At 45.4% G+C, this 27838-nt stretch overlaps 8 protein-coding genes across 12 annotated transcripts; 3 read left to right on the top strand and 5 right to left on the bottom strand.

Moving 5' to 3' along the window:
* On the top strand, positions 1-3232 carry LOC122618939 (hybrid signal transduction histidine kinase L-like). Its single transcript, XM_043795533.1, has 2 exons — positions 1-36; positions 2214-3232. Exons 1-2 carry the CDS (start codon positions 1-3, stop codon positions 3228-3230), a joined length of 1053 nt encoding a protein of 350 aa, XP_043651468.1. The 3' UTR covers positions 3231-3232.
* A 1530-nt stretch (positions 3233-4762) lies between these two features.
* On the top strand, positions 4763-6414 carry LOC122622431. The gene has a single exon (XM_043800851.1). It carries the CDS (start codon positions 4764-4766, stop codon positions 5739-5741), a length of 978 nt encoding a protein of 325 aa, XP_043656786.1. The 5' UTR covers position 4763; the 3' UTR covers positions 5742-6414.
* A 216-nt stretch (positions 6415-6630) lies between these two features.
* LOC122620818 (zinc finger protein 501) lies at positions 6631-8707 on the bottom strand. 2 transcript variants are annotated; one of them, XM_043798454.1, is made up of 4 exons: positions 8508-8707; positions 7328-8437; positions 6884-7259; positions 6631-6817 (listed from the first exon to the last, which is right to left on the bottom strand). In XM_043798454.1, exons 1-2 carry the CDS (start codon positions 8640-8642, stop codon positions 7511-7513), a joined length of 1062 nt encoding a protein of 353 aa, XP_043654389.1. In that variant the 5' UTR covers positions 8643-8707; the 3' UTR covers positions 6631-6817; positions 6884-7259; positions 7328-7510. The 2 variants fall into 2 exon arrangements, with proteins under 2 accessions (XP_043654389.1, XP_043654388.1); XM_043798453.1 differs by having other exon boundaries at positions 6631-7259.
* A 252-nt stretch (positions 8708-8959) lies between these two features.
* LOC122621109 lies at positions 8960-11896 on the top strand. The gene is made up of 6 exons (XM_043798864.1): positions 8960-9081; positions 9139-9678; positions 9912-11120; positions 11174-11352; positions 11419-11624; positions 11680-11896. Exons 1-6 carry the CDS (start codon positions 9049-9051, stop codon positions 11844-11846), a joined length of 2334 nt encoding a protein of 777 aa, XP_043654799.1. The 5' UTR covers positions 8960-9048; the 3' UTR covers positions 11847-11896.
* Positions 11891-14977, bottom strand: LOC122621114 (LIM and senescent cell antigen-like-containing domain protein 1). Of its 3 annotated transcripts, XM_043798869.1 has the most exons (7): positions 14860-14962; positions 14505-14620; positions 13323-13442; positions 12959-13264; positions 12759-12900; positions 12432-12690; positions 11891-12367 (listed from the first exon to the last, which is right to left on the bottom strand). In XM_043798869.1, the coding sequence occupies exons 2-7, from the start codon at positions 14516-14518 to the stop codon at positions 12171-12173; spliced, it is 1038 nt and encodes a 345-aa protein (XP_043654804.1). In that variant the 5' UTR covers positions 14519-14620; positions 14860-14962; the 3' UTR covers positions 11891-12170. The 3 variants fall into 3 exon arrangements, with proteins under 3 accessions (XP_043654804.1, XP_043654805.1, XP_043654803.1); XM_043798870.1 differs by lacking the exon at positions 14505-14620 and having other exon boundaries at positions 14860-14977; XM_043798868.1 differs by lacking the exons at positions 14505-14620; positions 14860-14962 and adding an exon at positions 13514-13825.
* Positions 14978-19350: 4373 nt separating this feature from the next.
* LOC122621110 (autophagy-related protein 13 homolog) lies at positions 19351-22320 on the bottom strand. Its single transcript, XM_043798865.1, has one exon. The coding sequence runs from the start codon at positions 22021-22023 to the stop codon at positions 20452-20454; it is 1572 nt and encodes a 523-aa protein (XP_043654800.1). The 5' UTR covers positions 22024-22320; the 3' UTR covers positions 19351-20451.
* Positions 22321-22867: 547 nt separating this feature from the next.
* On the bottom strand, positions 22868-24535 carry LOC122621112 (trichohyalin). The gene is made up of 2 exons (XM_043798867.1): positions 23548-24535; positions 22868-23481 (listed from the first exon to the last, which is right to left on the bottom strand). Exons 1-2 carry the CDS (start codon positions 24403-24405, stop codon positions 22942-22944), a joined length of 1398 nt encoding a protein of 465 aa, XP_043654802.1. The 5' UTR covers positions 24406-24535; the 3' UTR covers positions 22868-22941.
* Positions 24536-24710: 175 nt separating this feature from the next.
* Positions 24711-27826, bottom strand: LOC122621108 (dipeptidyl peptidase 3). Of its 2 annotated transcripts, XM_043798862.1 has the most exons (4): positions 27692-27741; positions 27150-27363; positions 26777-27083; positions 24711-26715 (listed from the first exon to the last, which is right to left on the bottom strand). In XM_043798862.1, exons 2-4 carry the CDS (start codon positions 27305-27307, stop codon positions 24820-24822), a joined length of 2361 nt encoding a protein of 786 aa, XP_043654797.1. In that variant the 5' UTR covers positions 27308-27363; positions 27692-27741; the 3' UTR covers positions 24711-24819. The 2 variants fall into 2 exon arrangements, with proteins under 2 accessions (XP_043654797.1, XP_043654798.1); XM_043798863.1 differs by lacking the exon at positions 27150-27363 and having other exon boundaries at positions 27692-27826.
* Between the last annotated feature and the right edge of the window lie 12 nt (positions 27827-27838).

Here is a 27838-nt window from a genome sequence, read left to right as displayed (position 1 = left end):
ATGATTAGCATGATGTTCAAGAACATCGGCAAATTTGTAATGAATTGCTCAATGCATAAAATGGGATTTTGCTTGAATTAATGGTTATTTGTGGTGATTTTTGCGCCGTGTAAATTGGCGGCTGTGATTGGGGGGCGGATGTAGCCGAGCTTAGCGGAAGTCTGGCTGCAACTGTCGTTGTCGTTGTCGTTGTCGCTGTCACCGCTCACTCTGCATCTGCATCTCTGGTCCCTCTCTGCTGGAGGGACCCCCTTTCAAGTCTGGAAACCAGATTCCTCTCCGGCTGAACTCAACATCCGCCGGACAATTGATGAACGCCTTTGTTGTTGTATGCAGAGTGGATTCCAGTTGAACTCCAGTGCCTGTCGTCGTCCTCGTCCAAGTTTCGAGCAAGTTCAGTTACCATTTGCCGTGTGGAAAACTTTGTGCAGTTGACAAACGGGAGAAGGGGGGGTGAGGGCGGATGCTCAGCCATTTTTATCCTAAAGGTCCTGCGGATCGTCGCCTGATGTTTTTCGTTTCGTTTCGCGCCAGCAGCAAAAGTGCCGAGTTCAAAGTTTTGTTTACAAAGTTTTCAAATTTTTGTGGCACTGAGTTGAACTTCCGCCGAGCGCACCCATTCCTGTTCCCATTCCCGTTCCCGTTTCCATGCCCATCCCATTTCCCCGTTTCCGGCTGCTGTTGATGATGTTGCTACCGCTGTTCCGCCGCCCTCAGATTTTTTTGGTGGACTTTCTTTGGGCAGCAGATGGTCTTCGATTCGCAGTCATCCATCATTAGCCGCAATTATGTGGGAGGTCTATTAAATTTCCATCAATTTGCGAGTGTAGCAGTAACTAAATGATGCAGAAAATGCTGATGCAATGCCAGCAGCAGTCGGGTGTGGCACTCGAGCACTCGAGCACTTCGACATGCAGACACATCCTGCGGCTCCTTCAAGTCGTCATGGCGCGTAAAATTATGTCAATGCCTGTCAACTTTTCCGTTGAGCCAAGTTGCTCGACAAGTGCACCCTGTAGTGTCTTTGAGAGTGCATTGAGTGAGCAACTGAAAGTTTTCTTTAACCCCCCAACCCCTGGCTCCTTCTCCACTTCCGCTTTCATGCATGTGTGTGTGTGTGTGTGTGTATGCGTGCGTATGTGAGTGCGTTATTGACTATGCATAAAGTGCATTTACAGTGCTCCTCAGACAGAAGGAGGCGGCTAGGGTAAAAGAATATAAGAACAGTTGCGCTTACTGAAGCCGCGGGGCGGAAAGTTTTTTAATTTAATGTAAAAATTGCCTACCACGCAGCCTCAAACAGAAGTCACGAAAAGTCCTTAAATGCGACAACTTCGTTTAACCTAACTTAATGCAAACTTGGCGCTCGCTTTTTTTCAAATTAGCCTGGTTAATTAGCGTTATATGCATGTGTAACTGTGTGTGGGTGTGCCAGCGCTTAACTTGCAGCTAAATTTAATAAGTTCTCGCTCGCCAATTAGCCTTTACCCCCACTCGCCTGCAACTGCATCCTTGCATGAAACCCCCAACGAGTTCACCCCCGAAAAGCACCTGCAGCTATCCCTAATTTAAGTGGAACGTTTTGCACATTTATTGCCTTGAAGCTCACAGGGCGCTGGCCAAGATCTGGATAAGATTGCGCTCCTAGATTGTGTACATATTAATGTAGTCCGCGAATGCACGAATATACAACCTATTTTTATACCTCTCCTAGCACCTGTACGTGAGTCGAGCTTAGCTATATGTATATATGAATTACCAACTGAACCGTCCATCGGTTAGTGACCAATAAACACAGTAAAGACAAATGTCAACGGACGCACTTCCCGATTCCCCCAAAGAATACCGAACACGAACACTAACACTCACACCACGACACCTACGTATACTCTTCTTAAGCAAAAATATTTAAATACTTATATCATACACAACTTATATGATAAGTGTCTACTCTTTTCCTTTTTCGTCTCTTTTTACGCTCTGACATTTCATTTTCCGATAACAACAACCAACCAACCAACCAACCAAAATGCGCATTTAACCAACACACGCACACCACAATTGTAATGTGAACCACCCACCAAAACACCACCCACTCGACAACCACAACACCACCACCAACAACAACCAACAACAACCCCCCGAAAAAAAAACACCACAAAAATCAGAGCGTTCCGGTACTTCGAACATTTGGCGGTCATCACATCGCGTAGCGCGAGCGGGAACGGGACGTGGGCGGGGCCAGCTCGCCCTCGACCACGATAGCCACGCCCACCGGTACGCCGCCCCTGCTGCCGCCGCTGCCCAACACGTTTGTGGCCATCAAGACGAAGTCCGACTGCAGCAGCAGCAACCACAGCAACAGCAACAACAGCAACAGCAACAACAGCCTGACCCTGCACAGCGGCAACAACAGCTTCAAGTCGAGCGGTCACCGAAAGTCCCCTCAGCCGCCCCCGCTGCCCATGAAAAACGGCGCCAAACAGCAGCAGCAGCAGCAGCAGCAGCAGCAACAAGAGTCGCACTACCAACACTTGAGCTACCAGCAGCATCCCGGCAGCAACGCACGCAACACCCTGGACCGCAAGCAGACGAACAACAGTGGCGGCGACTACTGCACCCAGATCAATCCGCACTATCTGCAGACCTTCGACAGCCTGGACCACTACAGTGTGGCCACCATGCAGCAGCAGCCGTTGCGCAGCCAGTCCAAGTCGCAGATCTACAGCTACGGCAGCAGCGGCACCGCCAGCGACAACAGCAACCACAACCAGCAGCATCTGCCGCACCAGCAGCATCAGCACTACCACAGCAGCAGCAACATAGCCCACATCGAGCACCACTACCATCCGCAGCACGGCAGCGATCGCTACAGCCACCCGCACGTGCAGCAGCAACATCAGCAGCAGCAGCATCAGCAACATCAGCTGCAGCAGCAGCAACACCACAGCCTGAAGCACACCAAGCACGGCAAGGGGCACAAGAACGGCAAGCACGGCTCGAAGGGCAGCAGCAGCAAGTCGCAGGACGACTTCAAGGTCCTGCACAAGCAGCAGCAGCAGCAGCAGCATCTACAGCAACAGCAGCTGCAGCCGCCCAAGTGCAGCGGCAACAGCAAGTCAGCCAAGCGCAACGGTTGCGGCAACCAGGTGTTGCCGCTGCCACCGCAGCAGCAGCAGCACTACTCCAGCTCCAGTGATAGCCTACCATTTGATAATAACTACTATTAGACACCAGCACACACCAGGCACACACACACGCACACACACACACTAACTACCACGGAGGGTTGAGGGTGTCCCAAAAGTAGCAGTCGAACTCATAATTTTCTTCACTGAATTAAAAATAATTTACATTTTTGTTACTTGAAATTAAATACAATATTAACATATATTGAATTACTGAGCAGGAAATATGGCGTAATGAGTGTTTCCTATTTATATATATTCAGTTATTCCCATTAATTGCTAAAAGGGCTTAGTTTAATGAAAAATTCGCCTAACATTCGTATCCATTCACTTAATTGGACAGGTTTTTGATTACATTGATTTAATTGAATTTTTTATGCTTAATGAATAGAACTGAAATAAGATATATATTTATCTAGTAATCGCGAATCTGAAAAGCACCAGCAACATGCAAAAATTGTGGAATTCGGTAGCATTTTTGGGACACCCACTAAATACCTGCATTAAATGAACGCACACACCCACAGACTCACACTCGTACATGTGTGTTTGCCAAATGGTTGAAAGTATTTACTTGATTGGGCGAATTCGCAAAACAGAATTTTGATCTACAAGATGCATTCTTGATTGCAATGCAGACTTGACTTTGCGGCTGCCGGATGAGGATTCCTGGCATTTTTACAGCTGCCGCATTCACACAAAAGGCTTGGGAGGAGATAAGTGTTTTCGAGTGCCAACTGTTTGGGCATCTTGTTGTTTTCGAATAATAGTCTCTATAAACTAATTTAGTTCGTAGCGAATGTCGGAAGGCAATTGATAGACCATTGAGATGGCATATGCAGCTTACTGTTAAATGTGTATATAGAATGTATAAGCGTATGAAACTAGTTACATCTATTGTAGACTTAAGCCAGGCCCACCACTTCCTGACCCCTGACCCCTTAAACCAAAAATTACAAAAAAGAGAAAACCGTAAAACCCAAAAAAAGCTCACCAGCCACCAACTAAGCACCCAAAAGCAGACCGTGTTTTTCCCCCAACTCGGCTAATCAGATTTTGTTTATTTGTTTCATTAACGAATTGCTTGAAATATCTGCCAACAACTCAACTCAAACCACACAACAACATCAACAACAACAACATCAACAACATCGACACACCACAAAACCACACTGCTTCCAACACCTCCAGTCGAGTTCCCAGGCCAGAAGCAGCGGTCACGACGAACTGGGCAACCTGCTCTGGCAGCAGGATTCCTGTGAGTTCCTCGAGCATTATCCCTCCGATTCCAGCTGCCCAGTGCCGCCCCTGCGTCACTGCCACGCCCCCGGGCACGGGCATGCCACCAAGACGCTGACCAGACGCAATGCGGATCTATTTAGCGGAGATCTGGGCATACCCGAGATCAACACTCATGTGGGCAGTGTGGTGCACACGTTCGAAACGCTGGCCCTGCAACGTCGTCTGGCGGAGGAGGAGGATCGCCATCCGGAGCGGGAGCTGAGTAAGTATGAGGCCAACGGCGGCACCACCACCCAAAGCAAGTACAGCCAGCTGAAGCGCCGCTCGCAGGAGATGCGCCAGCGGCTGGTGCAACAATTGCACCGCCAGCGTTTGCAGCAGCAGCAACAACTGCAGCAGCAACACGAGCAACACGAGCCACACCTGCAACATCAGCAAATCGCACGCTCACGAACACAGTCGCAGCCACAAAAGCAGCCAACCATGCACGAGGGGGTTCTGACCAACAGTTGCAGCACCCAAACACTGGCCTCCAGCTTTTGGCAGCCATCCCAGCGAGTGGATCGCTCGCGGGAGCAACTGCAGCAGTCCACCTTCGAGGACTATCGCAAGAACTTGTTCGGCACCCTGCGAAGGCACGGCAGCCTCGAGGATAATGATGAGCTGCAGGACGAGTCGTTCATTGTGAATGCGGCTTTTGATGAGATATTCTCCTGCTACGATGACGAGAACGAGGATGACAAGGGCACACAGACGCAGACCAATACCGATGATCTCTTCGAGGACGAGCACATGCTGGTCAGCCTGAGCGAACTTGATGACGAGGTGTTTGCCAGTCGAGCGCAAACGGCCTCGACCACGCCCACCGCCAGTGCGGGAATGGGGGCTGGGCGAACGCCCAAACACAGCACGCCCCAATTGAACCTGAACAAGTATGCGGCTCCATCGCCGCCTCGCTCCCGCACACTCACCAATCTCTTCGAGCGCTTGAAGTCGCAGGACAGCAGGACGCTACAGAAGTATGCTGCCGATGGGGCGCTCAACAAGACAGAGGACTTCAATAGAGGCTCCACCGTTAGTAAGTCCTTTGTCCAGCAGCTGAGAAAGCCCTCTCACAAGCAGAAACGAGCGCCGAGGCCACCGCCTAAGCCACAATCCCGCTCCCAGGTGGCCATTGCCCATGTGACACCCCTCCGCAAAGCACTGATCTTCCCCAAGCGATCCAAGTCCTCCAGCGAACTACTCCTTGACGATCTGAGCGTCCAGGCGCGTAAGTATCAGCGAAAGATAGAGCAGGGATCAGCGCTGTAGACAGGAACAATGGGCACCCAGTTATGCACCTGTTTCTCACCTGTTGTCCAGTTATTTGACCCCACCTAGATAATAACTCGATTTTTTCGCATTTCCGTTTACCCAGAGGCGACGCTTTTGTAGAATAAGTGACCCCCAAACCAAAAAGTAAACGACCCGACCCCTACTACTTTCGATTCTGATCAAGACCCTCTTATCGAACCTGAACCCGAACCCGAATCCGAACCCGAATCCGATGTAGATGTGGAACAAGTGCAGCTATCCCGCCGCCATAATGGAAGACAAAGATACGACCCGAAGCAAGCCCAAAGAGAATTGAGCCATACGAGGAATAGCACCCGAAGAACTAAACTAATTTCGTAATTTACCCGTAGTTAAATTAAGCCAATTACTCGAAACTGCATGAAAATCAAATCAAAAGATGACTAACCATATTTATAAATACAACCATATACGAGTATAAATATACATAAACATTACTGTACAAATAGGTTCAAAGATGCCCCGAGAGCGGGTTAGATATGGAAATAAAAATCAAACGACAATTCGTGCTCTCAGCCTAGTTATTTACGAGTACACGTTTGTCTCTTCAATTATTATTTAAATTCATCTAAAGAATATACCATACAAACGCGATATACATCTTACATTATACGGATATATATAGCATATAACTGCGTCACTTGTTGTAACTTTTAGGATAATTGCAAGTCAAAGCAAATGTAAACCAATTACAAAATGAAACATTACTAACTCTTACCTGCATGCAATAAAAAATCTGAAAAAGCAAAACCGATTGAATAGTGTATTTTTGCGTCGTTAGAATTGAAAGATTTCTGAAGCCAAATTGATTTTATTAAAATTTTTATTTTAATTTAAAATTAAAATGCGGAATGCATTTTATTGACCATGACGTGGACACTATTGCTATACACCTGGGTATCGGTGAGCACTGAGAACCCTAAAATATATGTATATATACATCTTAGCCGCATCTGGCCAATCACCAGATCGGTCGAAAAACCTAAAACCGATTACCGAAACAAATACGAGAAAATTAGGCTCTCGTAGAAGTCCTAGGTTCCCAAGAGGAATAACAGGGAATTAAAATATATATATAAATCCAGATGAAGCCGCATTACATTAATCCCTGGGTGGTGATTTCTGGCACCGCCATCTATGTGTTCACCCTGGCATTTGATGTCCTTCGTCGTGTCAAGATAGGCCCGATCTCCATGCTGATCTTTTGGTTCAAGTTGACCAGCATGTGCTGTATCCTCTGCGCGGAATGGACCCTCAAGCGACAAGAGGTGTAATACGGGACGCAGGATTTTGTTTGGTGAACATGATGGCAGCCGTCTAAAGATGTTCCGAATTCTCCCTTCAGTCTTTATAGGGATATAATTTGAAAGAAAAATGACAATAGGATCATGGGTTATCAGATGTCGAATAGCAGGCCGCCCAAATATTGGGCTACTGTGTTGCTGGGCGATGTTCCCTTTAAGCAGAAAGACAATGCTACAAAAGGAATTCCGAATTGGTGTTTAGTAACAAATGAAAACAGTAAGTACGCATACAAAACCTACCAACGCTCCTTTTTCGCAAATAAACGGTCTCCAGCCACAGAGGCCAACTGTAGCGGACGGTGTCCGGAGTGAGATGAGCGTTATAAATCGGTGTGTCAGGTGCCTAATACTCGTTTTGTCCACAAATCTATCTATTACCTCGCAGATTTGCTTTGGCCAAATTCGGAGCGGTACAGCTTATCACTATCCGGTTTCGTGACGCATCTCGTGCTTTCGGAGCTGTCCTGCCCGTGTAAAAGTCTTTTCGCACACTTGACAGCGGTGCAGGCGTTCGCCGGTATGGATCCGCTCGTGACTCCTGAGGACACCCAGCTGGGCAAAACGTTTGTCACAATGCTTGCAGGCGTAGGGTCTTTCGCCAGTGTGTGTGCGGAGATGGAGCTCCAGCATATAGACCCTGGAGAAACTGCGCTGACAGAAGTTGCACAGATGCGGACGTTCCTCTGTGTGCCTGGCAACTATATGGCGACGCAGGTTGCTAGATTCCACAAATCCGCGTCCGCAGTGCGGGCACTTGTGCTGCATAACCTGCTTGTGGCGCCTCTGATGAGCTTCCACAGCTCCATTTGTCCTGAAAGTCTTGGGGCACTGGTTACAGGTAAAGGGCCTTTCGTCGGTATGCAAACGAATGTGGCTTGCCAGACTAGAGGCGGATTGCAGGCACTTACCACATTCCAGGCACTCGTGCTCACCTTTGGGGGCCTTGAAATGGGAGCAACTGTGGCCCTGGTAGCTACCCAGTTTTGTAAAAAATCTCCTGCACTCTTTACAGTCAATAATAGGTACTGAAGCATGGACTTTTTGGATGTGCCGACGCAGTACTTCCGATTGCTGGAAAACAGCGCCACAATGCTGGCAATTCCAGCGTGAAACTTCAATAGGTTCCTTTTCGGGGTCCTCCACGGCGGAGGGCTGTCCAATATAGTCGCTGGGATCAATAATAATTATTTCCTCCGAAGCCAGAAGTTCTGATGCGTTCATTCTTATCTGGGGAGCTCCATCGCGTAACTTCTCGGCGTCCGCGCACTTTTTGCGAAACTTGGCGGCGATGAGGAGCTCGTTGGTGCACTCCTGGCATAAATACATTGGCTGCACAACTCTGCGGTCCACCTAATAAGAACAATTGAAAATATATCGTCGAAATTTATAAACTTACAACGGTAAAGACTTAAAGACTCACCTTAATGCCGCCACACGTTTCCAGCAAGGTGCACAGGTCCACTTGCATCTCCTCCACGGGTTCATAGATGTCCACCAGGAGTTCATCCTGTTTAAGGCAAACTCGGCAACGCAATTCACTAGATGGTTGCGACATTTTCGTTAATAAATTGGCCAATGTTTAAAAATTGAACTGTCAAATCAAATGGAGCTACCGAAATTATCGATAAAACGTGCTCCGATAAGCAACCAAACAGCTGATTACACTGAACTACACATTAAAGTACGTCTCATATATATAGAGAAAATTATTTTTCAAAGACTATGATAGTAATTAAGAAACATGAATATATTTTAATAAACAGACAAAAAATAAATGTACTTTAACTTAGCTTATTCCAAATGTTACGTTGCAACATTCACTTAGATAAGTGGGAAACTGCATTTCTGAGTACATTTTAATGTTCCGTTAATCGGATTTCCGTATCTGGTAACATTGTGGGACTTTAGTGTTATAATTGAAGCTTTGACGTTGAAAAACTCCTCCTTTTTGCTCGGAAAACATGCAGGCCCAAAATGCAGTCGCCGGTGCTCGAGTAAGAATAAACTTTTAAAAAAGAATTCAAACACCAAAAAAGAATAATGTAATTCAGCTTGCGAAAGCCAAAGGAAAATGCGTATATTGCGCAGTCGCAGCGGAAAGGATCTGTCAGCGCTGCGGAGACTTCTACTGCTCCAAGGACTGTCAGCGAAACGATTGGCTACGTCATCGTTACATCTGCATCCCGCTGCCCGCGTTGGTTTATCCCAATGCATATAACGTGTTCCAGAGCGACGGGGAATCAACTTTCGAGGGGGCCTTTTCGGTTAATGCTGATACATCAGCAGTTGAGGCGTCGCCACCCCCCATCAATCGATCAGCCATTATCCCGGATCTAAAGTGCGATAATGCCGGCAGTGCCAGGCTCATTGCAGCCAAAAATGATGTTCCCATTCCTCCCCATTCATCCAATAGCATCTCCTCGAGTAACAACGATACCAAAGAAAAACAGAAAATAATTTCTCCGCCGAATGCGAACATGCCGCCCAGCGGTGGTGTGGTATACATTTCTGCATTCTCATCCAGTAATCGCTGCTATATTCGCGATGCCAGCGTATCTGCAGACGTAGCACATGTAGCAGTTTGCCAAAAGGTTTGTATGCATAGAGTCAATTCTCGAAATTTCAAGGAAACTCTTAGAATCGAATTCGAGTACATACATGTACGTGCCTAATAGCATGTTTTCAAAGATATGGCTTTACATGTAAAGCAATTTGCTAGTAGGATACCCTGTAAATACTAGTTTTAATGGAACATATAATTTTGAAACATCAAAACACTTATTAACACAACTATTTCTAATTAAAAACTATTTTATCTTCACAGGTTGATACCGCAGCTAAGAAATTGCCTAAAATAAATAATCCACCACCAGTTGGATTCTGCCTAGCTCTACATAATGACACATATTGGCGTGCAAGGGTGTGGAGATCCGGTAAACAAAAGCACTGCTTATTCTTGGTTGATCTTGGAATCGTAAAGCCTGTAACTTGTTCCGATTTAAAGGCTATCAGTTTTGAGTTATTATCTCTGCCTTGTTTCCTTCGACTGGTGCAGCTCAAGAATGTATTGAATTATGACTTTTCCAATGATGTCATTGCCTTCCACTCGCAATTCGTGGGTAAGAAATGTATGCTAACCTATACAAAGAGCCCTGGATGTTACTATGTAGAACTAGTGGACACGGTCTTTAATTCTTCGGTCAATGAAAAGATAAGAGCATTTATCGGCAATAAGAAGTCGTTAGGAAATCCTAATTCTGATGCTAAGAATGACACGTCATATTCCTCAGATGGTCCGCAACCTTCACAAGTTGATCAACCCATTACAATTCCTGCAGTCGAAAGTTCTCAGGCTGTGTCTCAATCAACTGAAACCATGGGTCAAAAAATATTACAGAAACCCGAAGAACAGAATGCAAGCGAGAAAAATAATGACACACTAAAGCAGCATGTTCATAAAACAGGACAGGAATCTATAACCGATTCCGATAAAGTTGATAAACCAAAACCACAGATTGAGTCTCAGATAAAAAGCAATGCATATGAAGGAGAGAAAAATTCCGTCCATGATGACTATTTAAAGAAAGATCCTTTTAAGGGGATTATTGATCAGGGTATTCATAAGTTAGATCCAAGAGAAATCGTACGTGAGCTTTCCCATGAAAGCACCAAGGATGCAAATATACAAAAATATTCTATTGATGCTCAAAACGATAATGGAAAGGTCACTACCACAGATAATAAAACTATAGCACCGGGTACTGAAGGAGCCTCTAATAATAAAGCGGGCTTTAAAGATGAGAATAAACCCACAATACCCGCTGATAAGGAAACTAAAACTACTCCGGACACCGCATCAAAACCAAAGGATCAAGACATAAAACATTTCTTAACACAGTGCTTATCATCAAAAACTAACTATCCATTAAAAGTTTCAAATATTAAGGAGCAATTGGAACTTCTCTCTATCTATAAAACTAATGACCAAGAAAATGCCATTGTAATGCCGAAAAACGAACCTGTGCTAAAACCTGTGAGTATATATTATTAATTTACATAAAAATTTATTTACACATGTATTATTAGCCTTTTGAGCTGCGTAGATTTTCCATCGAAACTACGGAAGGCATTGATGTCTTCGTTGTGGACAGTTCAAAAAAAAATCGTGGAATTTTTGGGGCTTTTGACCGCACCTACGCCTCCGAATTTTCCTCCTTGCATTCTCGTTTATCAGAAATTACAGACTGCCAGCCTTATAAGCCAGTGTATGTATATTCATACTTATTATTTTGTCCCAATGTAAGTTATTATTTCATGATCATTTTTTAAAGTCTTAGGGAATATGTACTTGCCCGATTTGAGGGTTCCTGGTATCGCGGCAAAGTGGAACAAATTATAGTTGTTCCACAGCAACTGACAAAGTACCGGGTTATGTACCTGGATTACACTAACGTAGAGGACATAACTGAGATTGATATACGTCGCTTTCCGTCAGACCTTAACACTCCTTGTGCCACGAACCTTTGCGTGATTGATGGTTTGGATATTACAAAATTTAATTGGAGTATAATATTAAAACAAAAATCTTACAGAATTTCCGCACAAACTGAATGCGGCACAGATTTCCTATCTGTCGGAGGCCTTGAAGGTTCATCAGCTCGTTCATATTGAAAGTGTTAACTATCTTAACCATATAGCCGTAATTAAATCGAGAAGTCTAGTTCAGAAGCTGCTGAGCTTGTCTGTACACCACAACTAAGTCTGGGCAAACTCACTGCAATGCATTTCCAAATAAGCATTACGTTTGATGATTTTAAAAACATTTATATATAAATAAAATTCAATAAAATAACAACGTTAAAGGCTGTTAATACACAATGTTATGTTACCTAACTATTGATGCCGTTGATTTACGATTTACAATTGAAATTCACACAACAGGATTACAACAGATTGAAAAGACATGCACAAAAGGTTTTAGTTTGTTTGGTTTTAGTTTCTCAAATGTTAAAAATGGTAGTGAAAGCGGGTCTACAACAACAAAGGCACTGTTTGGTGTGGATCTAAGACTCTGTCTAAGGCATTAGGTGTTCTTTTTCATTGTCATCTCGTGGGCGGTGCGCAGACGTCGTCTCAGTTCGTTCGGAAACCGGTCATAGCACTTTTTGCACACTGGCTTCTCGTCGTACTCGTAGAATTTTGACTTTTGTGTCATCTTTGTGTCACACACGGAGCACGCAAAGTGGTGCACACACCAGGCCTTATTCAATGCAGTGAAAACTGTGGGCATAATAGAAAAAGTGCAATAGATAAGCCCATAAAATAATTCAATAAAGTTACTCACCATCGCCTCCAATAACCTGGTTGCAGACGAAGCACAGGTTGCCAAACAGCTGATGATAGTGCGTCTCGCAGTAGGCCAATCCCCGCTTCTCGTAGTGGCGGTGACCCAGGAAGGGCTTCTCGCACTTGGCGCAAACGAAATGCTCCACATGCCAGTGCTTTCCGAGCGCCGTAACCACCCTCTCCTCGATCGGCCGACGACAGGCGCCACATATGGGAATGCCCATTTTATCGTGACAACGCAGACAATAGAGTTCGTTCTGTAAAGAAATAATTAAATATTCATGTGCTTTTCATATATAATTTGGCTGATTTGCTAAAAACCCACCATATCGTTAGCAGCCAATCCTGGCCGGCTCTTGACCTCCCGAGCAGTGGAATCCAACTCGGTGCCGCAGGCCGTGCAACTGAAGTGATAGCCGTGGTACACTTCACCCCGGAATCGCAAAGGCTCCTCGTCGATGAGGCCGCTGAAAAGAAGTTTAATTAGCAACATGTTCTCACCCAAAGAGCCTTACTGAAACTTACTGGCATTTTTGGCATACATAGCGGCCGGTAATTTCCGCCTTCACCTTGGCATTGCACTCGTGGCACAAGGCGCGGTTCTGGTTCTTGATGAACCCGCAATCAGCCAGCTCCTTGGCGCACAATTGGCAGCGGAAGCACTGTGGATGCCAGCTAGCTGACATGGCCTTGATAACCCGTCCGATGACGAACTCGCCGCACTTGTTGCAGCAGGGAGCGAAGAGCACGTGAAAGTCGCGTTCACAGTACTTGCGGCCCTCAAACTCGTAGAATATGCCATCCTGGAAGGGTCGGAAGCACTGGGCACATCTGGAAATGATGAATTAATAAGCGTATTTCTTTAACAAATACATTTCAATTTACTTACACAAAGCACTGTGTGTGCCAGAGTTCTCCATTGGAGTTGACAATCTTCTCAGTGGGCTCGAAGCCGTCGGCGCATCGCGTGCAATGCATTGCACTCAGCGACATGTTCGCTGCCTGGACTCTGTGAATTCAGGAGAAGAATAGGGATTAGTTAAAAAAGTGTTAAAAACTAACCATTACAAAGGCCATTACACTTCAGCCTTGGAGTACATCATGGTTATAGCTTGAGCGCAAAGAAAAACGACTTTAAGGCAGGGCGTGAAGTGAGAAACTGGACAAAACAATGAGACTTATCGCCTGCCGGCTCTGTTGACGCTGGCTGAATCATATTTCCTTCGAATGCGCAGCCAAAAAGCTTTCTGGCATTCCGTGGACGTTTAGCTTTCATTACAGAGGGTTTCGCATGGCAGTTGGATATCAAGCGTGATACGCTGCAGATGTGATGACTTGGTGAGATATCGTTTCGGAAGAGGTAGATATATGCGAACAATTTTTATATTCACGTTAAGCTGGATAAAAATGTATCACTATTTGGTAATCAATCATTAATGTAATGAGTGTATATGTATGAGTAACTGTCAGCTCGATTTTCTATTCGGCTTCTGATTTTATAATTCAAATTCATCGACTATTACGAATATGATTTCCTTTCCCTGGCGCAGTTCATCATTTGAAAAATAAAGTCGCTCTCCATTACTGTTTAAGTCATTGAGCATTCCTTGGCCTCCAAAATGGGTTGGAAATTCTAGCATCCAATTCGAATTGGGTTTGCCGCCAACACAAAAGCGGCCCACTCATCATAATCAAATCCGACGAACTCACACGCACAAGCGAATAGTAAACAATACACAGACACGCAATCACACACACACGCACGCTCAAGTGGCGGCGTTTAAAAATAAATTTGAATGTGGCCATGACGTCATCGATGGAGTAAACATCTGGCAGGAAAATTGCATTGAATGGGGGTCCAAAGCGCCCGCATCGCTGGCGGAGGGTTAACGCTGAATGAGGGCATGAATGATGGGCAGTGCTAGCCTTAAATAGTTATATTTTCTAGTAGTTGGCGAAATGCGAATTTATGCGAATGTATAACGATGGCTTTTGAGCTGCCAAATGATGCAATAGGTGGGCGTTTCGAAGCCAAGGACGTTGAGAAAGTGGGGCGGAACATTCTGCTTACTGCACGGGCGGCATTCTGTGGGCTTTTCTTTTTAGTTGCTTTCAACTGGCTTTCACTTGCGAATGGCACCTGTTGCACCTGGTCTACGACGTTTTCAGATCACGGCGAGCGAAACACTGCAAAAACATATAGAAATGATCAATCTGTGGCTTCTGGCTTAAAGCTCTGTTCGCTTGGCGGCTTTCTAGCCAAATCCGGTTGATTTGCAGCCAAGAAGACGATCTGCGCAGCGCTATCGCAGCACAAAAACAACAACGGGTATTGCCAAAATAGGCAGATCTCAGGAATTTGACGCGTTTCACTTGAAAATTTTCACGTTTTAAGAACTGCATTTCGCGTAAAAGGTACTATTTACCTTCAGGGAAACCTTTTTAATTAAAGCCACTGCTTCGTGCACCTAAATTAACGTCATTTAATTAACAGCTTCCGTGGAAAAAGAGGCAGAAAAGACTGCTCTGGTTTATCACTAAAAAATCCCTGTAAATACCTGCCTATCGATAGCTGTATCTGTTCTCGTGGCAGGTAGCCCTGAAAATCAATCGATAACGTACTACTTGGGCGCCAATTTAAAAATTATTTTCTATGAACATTTAACGATTTGCCTATGCTACCAACATCCATTTGCTAAAAGAATTTTACGATTTAAGGCGCCTGGCTTATCGCAGTGTGGCCTTTTTGCTTCTTTGTCTCACCTCTTATCAGCTGCTGGCCAACTGCTGTTCTTTTTGAAAGCAGTTTCGTAACGCGCTCTTATCACCGAACTGCATTATACTTATAATTTCACGTACTATTTGTTTGTAAACAAGCTCTGATCGCATGCTAATTCAAGCAGCAGGCAGGAAACCCCTCTAGCATTGAATTTGATTGATTTTCTTTTTGCCATGCTTCACAGCAAATGGGAAAATACATAAATAAATGTGCAGGGAAACTGCTAAAGAATTCAATGCCTCAAATGCGATATCAGTTTCGATGAGACTTATAATTAGAAAATTAATTGATAAGAAAATCATGAACTTGTAATAGTGGTAAGAAAACCACAGTCATAAGGAAATGAGAAAAGGTATATTAACTTCTTAATAGACTAGAAAAGCAAATCTTAGAACGAGGCACCAGTTTAAGATATTTTTTCAAATAACGCCACATCACCTATGATTTGCATTTCTTTATAAAGAACAAACATTTTGAAGTGCACACGGTACATGCATGTAAACGCATTATTTGTTTGCTTTAATTGTTTCCCCGAATGTCTGTTTGCGGCAAACTTCCGCCTCGTGGGTGTGAGGGTCATATTTTCGAAACACCCCTCGCCGACTTCCGCAATGTGAAAGGAGATAAAACACCAGCTGCAGTTTCGAATTGTGCTTTATTTGTATCTGATTCATATAGTATAGTACAGTATAATATAGTATTGCTTGGTTTTATGGAGCGTTGTCCCGTTAAAACGGGTTGTCAGGCGAATCGATCAGCGCGGCGCTCTTTGTTTATCAATCTCACTCTTTTGTCAGTCGCCTTTATTTATTATTATTAAATGAGTTTTTTTCCAGCATAACAAAAAACAAACAAGGTGGCCCACAAGGCCGCCGGTTGAGCGAGCGAGACGGACGAACAACAAGCGCCATAAGAACGAGATCCAATACCATCCACAATCTAGCACTGAAAACTATGTTACCCCACATTACAGCATATATCATAGTTACCAATTAAACTCAGCTGCTAACAAATAAATTCGTATATCCATTTCCATTATTCTAATGCTTATCCCGAGTTTAGTTTATTTAAACGTTGGCTCTAACGTACTTAGGCGTTAAATTGGTAGACACATAAGTGGTTTCTTTCGGTGCACACTGTCACATGCTTGGAAAAAGGTGGTGGAACCTGGAAACCGGGGACGCCGAGGAACTGCGAGACTTTCGGCACGTAGCTACGCGTAGCTGTAAGTTTATTACGCATGATTTTATGCTGTTGTTTACCAAAAATTCGCCAAGGCAAGCCCCCATCCACATCCACATCCACAAGCTGACGAAGCGGTGACTCGGGCGTATGAGCAACATGCTGGAGCATATGGAAATCGGTGTGGAATGTGGGCAGTTTCCACGGCGGATGCAGTGCAGTTGCAGTGGGTGTCTAAAAATAAATGCAATTATGCTCTCTATTATTGCAGCTGCGTTCCAAAGCCGGCAAACCAGATGGACAACTAGTGCCTGCCGCTAGCAGAGGAGCAGGTTGGAATTTTTCAAGGGGGTTTTTCCATTTAAACATTTAGTAACAGTCACATGCATTACGAAAATGTTTTGATAGTGTTATCAACTGGCACTGCTGCAGCAGGTTTTCTAGTTGGATCTTTGATCTATTTAGGACTACACTCTTCTGGAAACGTGCCAAGAAGTTTTTTGAAAAACCAAACCAGAATGATCTAAATGTATTTCTAGCTAGACTAAATGTACGGATTTCATTACTCTCAGACGCCTTTGTGAAACGTGGGTTTCTCTTGGAGCTGAAAACGATTGCAGCTGCATGAAAAGCTTCAAACTCGAGCTTCCAAGCTCGTCCATTCATCTTTTTGGTCGGTTTCTGGGGCCGACATAAAAAATTCCAAATATGCGATGGCATTGCATAAAAAACGCAATTATAGCCGCTGACCGCGTCCGCATTGCATTTGGGCCCTGTCTTATCGCCATTCGTCGTTGTTTATCGTTATTGCTCGAACGGGCTTATCAAGAAATTTCGAAACTGAAATCCACCTTACGGGGGGTTTTACTTGAACTGAAACGGTTTACCTCGGCACGTGAATACAATCAAAAAATTCCGCTGCCCCCAGAAGATACAGTGTGACCTCTATAACCCGAAGCACTTAGCAAAACATAACTTTTTTTTGATAATTTGTTTTGAAATATTTAGATGACAGTGTATATATAATGAAATGGCTAGACCTTTATATTGCTATATTTTATAGTAAGTAGACAAAGTTGACAGCAAGCTATTATAACATGAACTTTTTCCTAACCAAAGAGATACATTTCTTTTAGAACACAGGTTTTTCGAGGCCAGACTGTTAATAATTGAATTCGATGTGCGTGGGCGCCGGAAAAGGGGGAAAACCCGGGGAGGAGTGTGCGATCCGGTTCCCGTGGGCAGTGAATTTGGAGCGTTGGCACCGCACCGGCAGGCCAGAAAGGGAAAAAACGAGTAAAAAACGAGTAAAAGACGAAGCATTCGAAAGCAATTTTCCCGCCTGCCAATGTTTGCATTTCATATGCAGTCCGCCGAAGCCAAAAGCCAAATAAATACATTCAATTGTTGGCAACGCGTCACCATTTCGGCGCCTGGCAACAGCGAACTTCAGCGAACAAAGGCAGGCGGCGAAAATGTTGGACAATTAAAACCGAAAGCCAACGAAAAATCTGTGTGCACATATTCGAGTATATTTGGTATCCCCACACCAATGCAGTGCCGACGACCTGTTGTCGCCAAGGTGCGATCGTTAAGTTATATCTTTCGGACCCATTACAAAGTTCATTACCGGGGCAAATGCTGTTCTATTCTCGGCACCCCCAAGCTGAGTGATTCGTAGAAACTGAAAGCATTTCGATATTATTACCAGGAAGCAGACAGATTCCACTCTCCTCCAACAAGTTGTCATATATGTATATATATTTGAAAATATTTGTAATACGAAAATTACGAAAACTGCTGCTAAATTATACATATTTCTGTTATCATCCTAAATCTATGAGAGCTGCTGTATTAAAACATTCATTTTTTTATTTTTAAAATATGGTATGAAAGCTGAGCAATCAAATCAGCAAAATATGACGTGTGCTTAGAAGCTCAAGTATTGTTGATAAAGATAGTGGTATACAAGTTAGATATTTTTAGCTTCATTGAACTACCAACTTTACATAACTTGTTTATTTGGCTGATAAGCACTTAAAGATTGAGCAGACTTCGATAACCTGGAGCCCCCCAGGTGAACTGCTCGACCCACCCACTCACGTGAAGGCAGCGAGAAGCGTGCACAGCTGTCCATTTGTTTTGCACTATGACAATGTCATTAGCACTCGCAAGAAGGAATCGGGCACAAAGCCAAGCAGCAGATACGAATAGTCGCGGATCGGCCGAACAAAAAAATAGTAGTAAACATATACGCTCGTATATGTGTTTAGTTAAAAATAAAACTATTTAGCCTCTACGGTGTCGTTGCCGTTGTCGTTGTCGTTGTCGTTGCCATGGTGACGTTAATTCGCATTGGAATGGCAGCTGAAATGCGAAAAGACTGCAATCTCCCCGGCCGGAGTGCGCAAATACTCGTAGCGCCAGAGATTAGCTGAAAGAGGTGCAAGTTTGTATGTATATAGTATGTATATAGTACGATCTATCGCTGGGAGGGTCGTCAGCTGGTGGAGATCGGGAATACTAATCGCATGTTAATTGATAACGACCACAACAAAGTGCCAGGTAAGCAGGTGCTGCGCAACATTCTCGATGCTGACGTACATTATACAATACCCGATCCGATTCCGAATGAGTGATAGAATACCAGGCAGCACGATAAAGTAAGTATGCAAAATGAAAACAAACCATAACCAGTTTAGGGCGGTGGAAAAACCCTTTGGGGGGAGTGTTTCATTAACTCCGCTCATTTCGCATCTCGAGTGGGTTAGTCACATGAACTCAGGCCTTCAGGAGGTGTGATACATACCCATGGTTTAGATATGTAGATACATAAGCATGTAGATCGGCGTTTGGCAAGGGTAACTATAGGGCACACATTATACTACATTATACTACGTGGCGCAATCACAATCAACAAGTGACACGCCTCTTAGCACAGAAGTAAACATTTTGATTAGTGTCTTGATTAAGAATTGCTTTTATTCATTGTTTATATGTATAAATGTTCTTACTCTTATCGTTTAGTGTAGTTTAAATGTATTCTCGAATTTCGATTCTCATAGGCATATAATTTTGCAATTGTGGAACAAATAAATAAGCAACAGCGACCAACGATTAAAGATACAAGAAAACACCAGCTGTTCTTTTCGACTTCCTGACAGTGCCAACTAAGTTAGGATAGATATATTTCGTTATGCTTCAAGTCTTTCGATTAGTTTCGCTCTTTCGATTAGTGGATATGCATTTGCATAGATCGAACAGTTCTTTCTTGCAGACTTCCGGCAAAAATAAACCTTTTGGCTTTCTGATTAATTGCTGTTATCTATAGTTATTTATGTACATACACGATTTTTTCACTCACAAGCGGGCGAAAGGCACTTGAACAAAGAAACAAACAAACAAACAAGCGACGAGTACGCCCAACTTACTACCATATGCACAAGCTATATAGCCTAGAAGTCTATATGCATTTGCATGGGGCACTTACTTATGTATTTGTGTCTAGGGTCTAAACTGCTGCATCGTAAACTTTGAAACGTGACATGAGCTCTGTACTCCTATATATGTTTGTATGTATGTACATCTTAGACGGTCCTAGAGCCTACAAAAGCCTATATATATAGTATTTACATAGTGGGTAATATCAAATAGCAGCCTATCAACTCTACTTAACACAATGGCATACATAAATATGGGGGCGGGTCTAGATTTTAGTTGACAATCTTAAAACATGTATATGCGAGGGCTCAAGCAAAAGTATAGGTCAGAAAGAAATCCAGTTTTGTCCTGGAGAGTTCTTTGAAAATATTCTGTTATCATTATGCAACATTTGTTAGCTGATAAGAAAGTAGGTTGTTTTAAAAAAATATAAACATTCCGCTTTCTTAACGAGAAATTATAGGGAAAAGAAAAGCTAAACCTTAGTCCTACACTTTCTCAAGCAATCTTTCTAAAGGTTTCCTTGATATTTTAGGTTGTCCTTGCCTCTCTTCATATTGACCGCCCCTTTATAAATAAAAACTAACTAATGACATAACTAGAGGCATTACTCCACTCAGTTGCTCATTTGGAGGCCGCCACTGCTGCGGCTACCCGTCGACGAGGAGCCCGTAAGTCCGAACTGCGAGACCAGCTTGTCGTAGTCCTCCAGCGACGTCTCGAACTGCTCCAGTTGCCGGGACAGATCGTCCATGGCGCTGGCGTCGGCGGCACTGGTAGCGATCGCTGTGGCCGCTGCCGTTGGACCGCATGCTGGTCCTCCGCTGGAGCCACTGCTTGCTGGCGGGGTCGAGGAAAGCGATGAGATCTCTGCCTGCAGTTCATTGAGACCCTTCAGCGGTGGTGCATGATAGCATTCCCTGTAGAACTTGGCCAGATCGTTTACGTGCGACGTGGGCGAGGCGAAGGGAAAGTGGAGCTCTTTTAGCAGATTATCATCATCAGGCGGTGGTTGTAGCGCCGGCTCTGAATGGTGACGATATGTGGCTGTGGCGCTGGCGGGGATCAGCAGGCTCTTTATTGGCGATACTGAGTTTTCCGAGTTCTTTTCGAAGCTCTTGAAACCAGCAGAGTTGTTGTTGAGATTGCTAATCAGGTTGAATTTACTCTCCTGCGCATTGTTGTTGTTATTACTGCTGTTCACACTGGCGACCGAATTGTTATCCAGGCGATTGAGGGACTCCACAGAGCCGCGTCCCCGTAAAAGCCACTCGAAAGGCGGAGTTTCTGGCAACACAAAGTCGTCTTCAGTGTACTGCTTTAGCTTGCCCATATCTGTGAAGGCTCCCGGTCGCAACGGCTTCTCTATATCAATAAAGCGCCGATCGGCTGTCCCCTGGGCGGGATTAAAGGCACCCAGACCCAGTTTCTTGGCCACGGCAGTGCCATTTTGAAGCTGCTGCTGGTTGCCAGGTGTATTGGCATCCGTGGCGGGTCTAAAGTGATCCGATTTCAGCATGATGGTGTTGCTCTCTGACTGGGCAGCCGTGGGCGAGATGGTCAGCTTGGTGCGGTAGGCCACGGACATGACCAACGAGCCAACAATCGTGCTGAGTTGTCCGATCTTTACGTGCTTGTGACCCTCGCCCAGGGTGTGGACCTGCGGCCTGTCCACGTAGATCCTGTAGAAGATGCCATACGAATCGGGACACTGGCGCCGGGACAACTTGTATGCGGGCGTGGTGCGGGTCAGCGATATGAGGGACTTGAGCATAATGCCCATGCGGTTGTAGATGGCGTGGGCTGCCTTTAGGGTCTGACCCTCGGTGTTCACGTCATTGGTGGCCGGGGAGGAACCATTCTGGGGCTGGAGCAGGTCCAGGGACCACACCTCCAACACCATCTGGTCACCCTCAGTCGTTTTCAGCGATATTTCCACGCACAACGGCAGGCGCTGCAGAATGCTCTCTCCGGTCTTTAGGTTCAGGGCCCGCTTGGTCTCGTCCAGGACCTCCGGATGATCCTGCACGGCTATGTTGAACCAATCGCTGCCCGCCAGTGGATTGCACTGCGTCTGCATCTTCTCGCCCAGTCGGGACTGCACCACCACCTGGGTGGACTTCAGGACCAGGAACTTGATGAACTTCTCCAAATCCCGCTCCGCTGCATTTAGACGCTGCGCCGACATTTCTTCGTTTTTCTTTGTTTTCCTTGCGTGTTTGCGATTGTCTGTGTCCAAAGTTCGCTGTCTGCGTTTTGGGTTTTTTTCACTTTTATGCGTTTCCGCGTTTTGTTTTGTCGCGGTTCTCTTGTTTTAGCGTCGCGCACTTTGCTTTCTAGGCACTGCTAAACGTGGTCAAAACTAGCCCGGGCATTTTGCCAAAACACTGTCATTTGTGCAACGCCCTTTCACTGCGATTCCGTGTTATTGTTTGTACGCAAGATCACTCCCGTTAACATAAAATAAAACGAGACCAGCGTCAGCTATCACTCACGATAGTATCGATAGTCCGATTATGGGCGTGTTAGGGATGTTTTAGTTTCGATAGTGTACGGTAGCACGGATGTAGAAACGAAGCATTCACACAGGGGAGTTTCTGCAACAGCGAAAGACTTTTACAGCAATGAATTTTCCTTATACAAAAATATTCATGATGGGTATATAATAAAATAAAAATCAATATACAAATTTCTCAAATTGCTGCTTTTGGTGTTCATTAAGTTATTTTTAAATACGACTTAATATTTATTGCTGTGAAGAAATAAATAAATTTCAATTTGACAAAAAATGCCAACATTTCCAGTGTTGTTAACTGAGTCGCATAAACCTTTTTTGCAGCGGCTGTAACTCTGAGCTCATAAAATTTAATTTAACAAAAATATAATACATCAAACCCAGCAGATGCCCGGTTAGTGAGAATAGCCCTTCGTTTGAGGTTTTCCGTTGAGCAATGTAACAGTCTGGCAGCACAGGCAGCGGTCTGGCATCTCCGCTAGCCTAAATGATACACGTCACGTAGACACAACGGCGCTTAATTTTAAATAATATTTTTTTTTGGAAGCCAAAAATTAACATGAACGTCTTAGAATTACACTATGTCACTGACTAGGAATCGCCACCGCCCCGTGCCTGAGCGTCATTCAGGCAGAAGTGCTCTCTATCCGTGGAGTTCAGGACGTGCTTGGGTAGATAACGAAGCACGGAGGAGGGAACCTGGCTCAACATGGCCAGACGCTCCTGTTTGATGCGCTCCTCCTGCTCAGCATCGATCTTAGCCTTCATGTCAAAGTATTGAACATTTTCAGCGGTGGCCTCCGCCCTTTTCCTCTGATTATCCTCAATCATAGCCAGCAAGGAGGCTCCATGCGTCCTGCGTCTGCGATAATCCTCCAGCTGCTTCTCGGACTCCTGGTTGCTAGTATCCGGCGCCTCCTCCTGCCGCGTGGCCATCTCCGCCCGCTTTAGCTGCATTTGGGCCATTTTACGGTGCTCAACCTCCTGCCGATAGCGATCCAACTCTTGTCTGGTGCGCCGCCGAGACATCTGCTCCTGCTGTATCTTTTGGCGGTAGCGCTCGTCACTCTTGGCCGTGTACTCCGCCTCCAACAGATCCAGCAGCAAATTGTCCCGATGGCGTTTTTTGCTCTGCAAGAAAAGGAAGTTTTATTGATTGAATCAAACTATCTATATTAGAAAGGATTCAAGACTCACTTCGATATCTAGGACCTGCTGGCCCAAACTTATGCTGATTTCTTGTTTTTTGCGCAGCACCTCCTGGCGCTCCGCCTCCAGCTGGAGTTTCCTACGCTCCATCTCACCTTGCCTTTGGACTAAGTCACCCAATTCCTGGTTGTATTGAGCTCGCTGCCATTCCCTGAGGTCCTGGTTCTCCTTGATGGACTGCAGCATGTCCTGCCGCTTCTCTAGCTTTTTTCTCTGCGCCTCCAGCTCCTGCGCTCGGTCCTCTTCCTGGATTCTCTTTTGCATAAGAAGGCTTACCTCCCGGTCGTTCATCACCTGAGCGTGCTCTTCCTGGCGCCGCCGGCGGTGCTCCTCCATTTGTTCGGCCAAGGACTCCCTAAGGCGGCGTTGTTCCTCCTTAAGAGCCACTTCTTTCTCACGTTCCTTGGCTTCCAATAGACTGCGCTCCTGGGACACTTCCTCGGCTTCTAATTTGATGTCTAGCTGCCGACGACGTTTTCTCTCCTCCAAATTCTCGGCTATATCCCTGGAAATGACTGCTAGGCGTAGCTGCTCCGCCAAGTCGCGCAGTTCCTCGCAATCCCGTCGCAATTGCTGGCGACGTTTGTTCTCCACAAACTCCGCACGCTTAAGGTCTTGCATTTCCTGTGTTATCGCTGCCTTCTCGATGAAGTCCCTGGTCATGGGATTCACTTTGGAGAGCTCCTGGCTGCGGTTCACCTCCAGGTCGTGCTGCATATTTCGCAACAGCTGGGAGCTGGAAAAGTCGTGTTCCATGCGCAATGAATGAGACACCTTGAATTGCGGCTGTCCGATTTGGAAAGTTCCACGGTCCTTCTGGTCACCACGATTTTTACCGGTTGCCATGGTGGTCAAAACAATGCAAATAGAAATCCAAGAAATCGAATGGAAACGAGAAACAAAATAAAATAAAACAGAAAATGTTACGGCAGGCTACTATGAAGACATTAGAATTAAAATTTTTGTAATTGTATTTATAGTTTGCATTGTAATATATCGGGAATAATAAAATATTACCAATTGTCCTTTGTCAAAGTTTTCAGTGAATGGCAAATACGATCTTTAAATAACCATTCACTATAAAATGGTATCTTTAACATTTTATATAAAAAGTTTAACAAAAAGATAAAAAATTATAAAACTTGTACATCTTTTTGTTTGTCATTAGATGACCATATATATATATTTTTTGTTTCGAAATCATCGTTAACAAATTGAATTGAATTGATAATGAAGGCGAAAATGTTAAATGCGAAATGTTCAGTTGTTAAAGGCAGTCGGGAAATACTTCTTGTCCTTCTCCACGATGGTCTCCAGAAGGTCGTCGATGTCAGTGTTGGGGTAGCGCTCCACCCATGATTGGATGTACCCCTCGTGGGTGGCCTCGTAGGTTTTTAGCTGCACCTTTTTGTCCTTGCCGATCGCCGTGTTGGCCTGGACGAGGATCATACGCGGCTTCTTGTGCGCCAGGCAGATATCCCGCCACTTTGCCCACGGATGCGATCCGCTTTCGTCGACCTTCGAGTAGTGTTCGTACATCTTCGAGGCTGCCTCGATGTCGGCAGTGGATTTGTACACCTGCAGCTTTGTCAGGAAATCGCCCAACGCCTTCCTGCCAACGGTATCGATCTTGCTACGGTCCACCGTCAGCAAAAGGTTCTTGCCATTTTCAGTTTCCTCGACCTTAACGAGTCCTTCACCTGCCTCCAGCAGCACCTTCATGATCACGAAGCGAGCGCGTGAGTGCGCCTGGAGCCACAGCTTGGACTTTGGGTTGAACATCTCCAGAGCCACACCCATGCCGTTCCAGATGAGACTCAGCCAGTTGACATAGATGATGTTGTCCTGCTCGGCTTTGTCCTTGAAGCCAAAGATCTCCAGGATGTCACGCTGCAGGGAGAGATACAAGCCCACAGCTTCGGCACGGCACTCCTCGTACGAGGAGCCAATTGCTCCGAACTTGGTGTCGTATGTTTCTCCGGGAAGATACCACTTGGCGATGGGTTCACCGGTGACCAGGTTCTTGGTGTTCTCCTTGTCAAAGTTGTACACGCCGTTCTCGTCGATGCGGAACAGCTTGCCACTACCGTGGCCTAGGAGTTCATGGAGGCCCACTTGCACCTCGAAAGCCTTCACCTTGTACTCCTTCATCAAAGTTTGATCATCTTCGGTGAGGAAAGGAATGGGATCCTTGCGGTTGATGTTGGCCAGCACATTGCCCAGCGAAACGTTCTTGAAGCCTTCATCCTGGCGGATTTCGTCGTAATTGGGAATATTGATGCCCGCTGGCACTCCGCTGCCGGCAAATGTGAGGACATCCAAGGAAGTGAAGTCTGGCTTCAGGTAGGAGTCTTTCTCATAAGGCTCCGTCCACGGCAGGTACTCTATCAGTTTCTCGGCGCGATTCACCAGCTCGGAGAATTTGGCCGAACTCTCCTTGTTCACCATGGCCACGAAGCCCTCGAATTCAGCCCGACCTCCGGCAGGATCCCTGTATGTTTCAATGAAGCCAATGTAGGTCTCGATGACAGGTCCCTTGTCCTTGATCCACCAACGCGATCCGTTCTTGTGCTCGGCCAGCGAGCCCTGCTCAAAGGATCGGACGTAGTGCTCGATCATCTTGGACTCGTTTTCGTTGGCTGCGTACTTCTGGGCCTCCAGCAGATGCTGGTTGACGCGCTGCAGCAGCTTCTGGTAATCACCGCGGGTCACCCTGAATTGGTTGCCCTTGTATTCTTCGAGCGGAAGTGTAATTCCGTCCTGCGTGGACTCTGCCACGGAGCCCAGCTTTACATCGTAGATGGTTTGACCATTTTCAACTAACTTGAAGGTGCGGCACATGTAGGGTTCGATACGTTTTGAGGTCAGCCAGGCGTTCACGATCTCGGAGTCCTCCTTGGTGCAGTTGTCCGACCAGTAGGTGGTGATTCCGTCGGGAGCAAAGCCCAGGATCTCATTACGCGACTCGAGCGCGTAAATTAGATTCTTGACCTTATCGAATATCTTGCCAACGCGCGGCTCATTGGTGTAAGCAGCTGATGCCTTCACTATGGTCTCAAATTGCTTCTCGGAGAGGTTGGGAACGATCTTGCTGTCGCCCATACCTTTGTAGTTGCCCGCATTGGCGAACACACCGCAGGCGTACACTAGGAAGGCCTGAAAGTGATCATAATTAATATATATTTTTGAGAATATAAATCTCTTTCCTTTGCCTTACCGTAAAATCATCTTCAGACACTCCCGCCTCCAAGGCTTTCGCCTTAAGAACAGGAATCTTTTCGGCCAGGAAAATGCGATGCAGCAGGGAGAAGATGAGCGGCGCCTCCGGGCTGGACTGGATCAAGGCAATGAGTCCGCCGTCCCAGGAGGCCTGGCTGAAGTGGTGGGCATAGAGCTTCTCCTTCTCGGTGAGATTCTCGAAGGCACTCTTGCAGTCCAAATCGGCAATGGGCTGCGTGTTGGGCAGGACGAAGTGGGCGGTTTTACTGGCCATCTCAGCGGGTTGGGGAAGGTTGGTGCTGCAGCTGCAAAGATATCGAGCGAACCGGACTGATTAGATATATGGACTTAAGATAACACCTGGCAAATACCTGTAACGAACGAGAGTGCTACAAAATCCCAAACTTCTGGAGATTGGCGGTTGGACTGAGCGGATACTGGGATATGTCCCGTAATTTAGACGACTACGGAAACGGCAGAGCCTGTTCAGTTGCTGCCGGGATCTCTGTAGCCCTCTTAGCCAAAACATAACTGGGAATTTTCGAAAGTATGCTATTTGAAGTCTTTACATTACTTGTCGCCCAACTGGAAAATGTGAAAAAGCTACTTTAATTTGGAAGAAAAGCCAAATAGCTTGGGTAACACATGAAAACATGATGATAATGCAATTTTATCTCTAGCAAACCGGCTAAACTGCAGATGTGGCAGTTAAGCGGCGTTTTACCGAAAGAATTCAGAAAACAAAACTATGGCTGAAATGGAGCCCGAAAACGTGAAGAACCGTTGGATCCCACGGAAAATGTGATTGTTTGAGAACTACGTGGTTAGTCAATCGCAAAGCAAACAAAAACCCGTCAGGCAGTCGTGTTTTAACGGGAAAACATAATCAATAATGAATTTCGTGCGTTCTTACCTTTTAAAAGTGAGAAATTATGCAGTTAAGAAATGCCGACAAAAGTGCAAGTTGTGCCAGCAGTGTGACCAGCTGCTCTGTGAGCTATTATAACACCAAAAGTTCAAGTTTGCTGAAATGTGAATGGCAAAACATAGGCGGCTTAAT

The sequence above is a fragment of the Drosophila teissieri genome, chromosome 3R, assembly GCF_016746235.2.
Source record: "Drosophila teissieri strain GT53w chromosome 3R, Prin_Dtei_1.1, whole genome shotgun sequence".
Classification (NCBI taxonomy): Eukaryota; Metazoa; Arthropoda; class Insecta; order Diptera; family Drosophilidae; genus Drosophila; species Drosophila teissieri.
This window is presented reverse-complemented; position numbering and strand designations above follow the sequence as displayed.

Coding starts and splice junctions, on each gene's coding strand:
- LOC122618939 (XM_043795533.1), top strand. CDS start 1: ATGATTAGCATGATGTTCAAGAACATCGGCAAATTT. Junction 37..2,213: donor TCAAGAACATCGGCAAATTT/GTAATGAATTGC, acceptor CACATCGCGTAG/CGCGAGCGGGAACGGGACGT.
- LOC122622431 (XM_043800851.1), top strand. CDS start 4,764: ATGCGCCAGCGGCTGGTGCAACAATTGCACCGCCAGCGTTTGCAGCAG.
- LOC122620818 (XM_043798453.1), bottom strand. CDS start 8,642: ATGTCGCAACCATCTAGTGAATTGCGTTGCCGAGTTTGCCTTAAACAG. Junction 8,438..8,507: donor AAACGTGTGGCGGCATTAAG/GTGAGTCTTTAA, acceptor TGTTCTTATTAG/GTGGACCGCAGAGTTGTGCA.
- LOC122621109 (XM_043798864.1), top strand. CDS start 9,049: ATGCAGGCCCAAAATGCAGTCGCCGGTGCTCGA. Junction 11,121..11,173: donor ACGAACCTGTGCTAAAACCT/GTGAGTATATAT, acceptor ATGTATTATTAG/CCTTTTGAGCTGCGTAGATT. Junction 11,625..11,679: donor GAACCTTTGCGTGATTGATG/GTTTGGATATTA, acceptor AAAATCTTACAG/AATTTCCGCACAAACTGAAT.
- LOC122621114 (XM_043798868.1), bottom strand. CDS start 13,536: ATGATGTACTCCAAGGCTGAAGT. Junction 12,901..12,958: donor TATGTATGCCAAAAATGCCA/GTAAGTTTCAGT, acceptor ACTTCTTTTCAG/CGGCCTCATCGACGAGGAGC. Junction 12,368..12,431: donor CCAGGTTATTGGAGGCGATG/GTGAGTAACTTT, acceptor TTATGCCCACAG/TTTTCACTGCATTGAATAAG.
- LOC122621110 (XM_043798865.1), bottom strand. CDS start 22,023: ATGTCGGCGCAGCGTCTAAATGCAGCGGAGCGGGATTTGGAGAAGTTC.
- LOC122621112 (XM_043798867.1), bottom strand. CDS start 24,405: ATGGCAACCGGTAAAAATCGTGGTGACCAGAAGGACCGTGGAACTTTC. Junction 23,482..23,547: donor AGCAGGTCCTAGATATCGAA/GTGAGTCTTGAA, acceptor CTTTTCTTGCAG/AGCAAAAAACGCCATCGGGA.
- LOC122621108 (XM_043798862.1), bottom strand. CDS start 27,307: ATGTTTTGGCTAAGAGGGCTACAGAGATCCCGGCAGCAACTGAACAGG. Junction 27,084..27,149: donor AGCACTCTCGTTCGTTACAG/GTATTTGCCAGG, acceptor ATATCTTTGCAG/CTGCAGCACCAACCTTCCCC. Junction 26,716..26,776: donor TGTCTGAAGATGATTTTACG/GTAAGGCAAAGG, acceptor GATCACTTTCAG/GCCTTCCTAGTGTACGCCTG.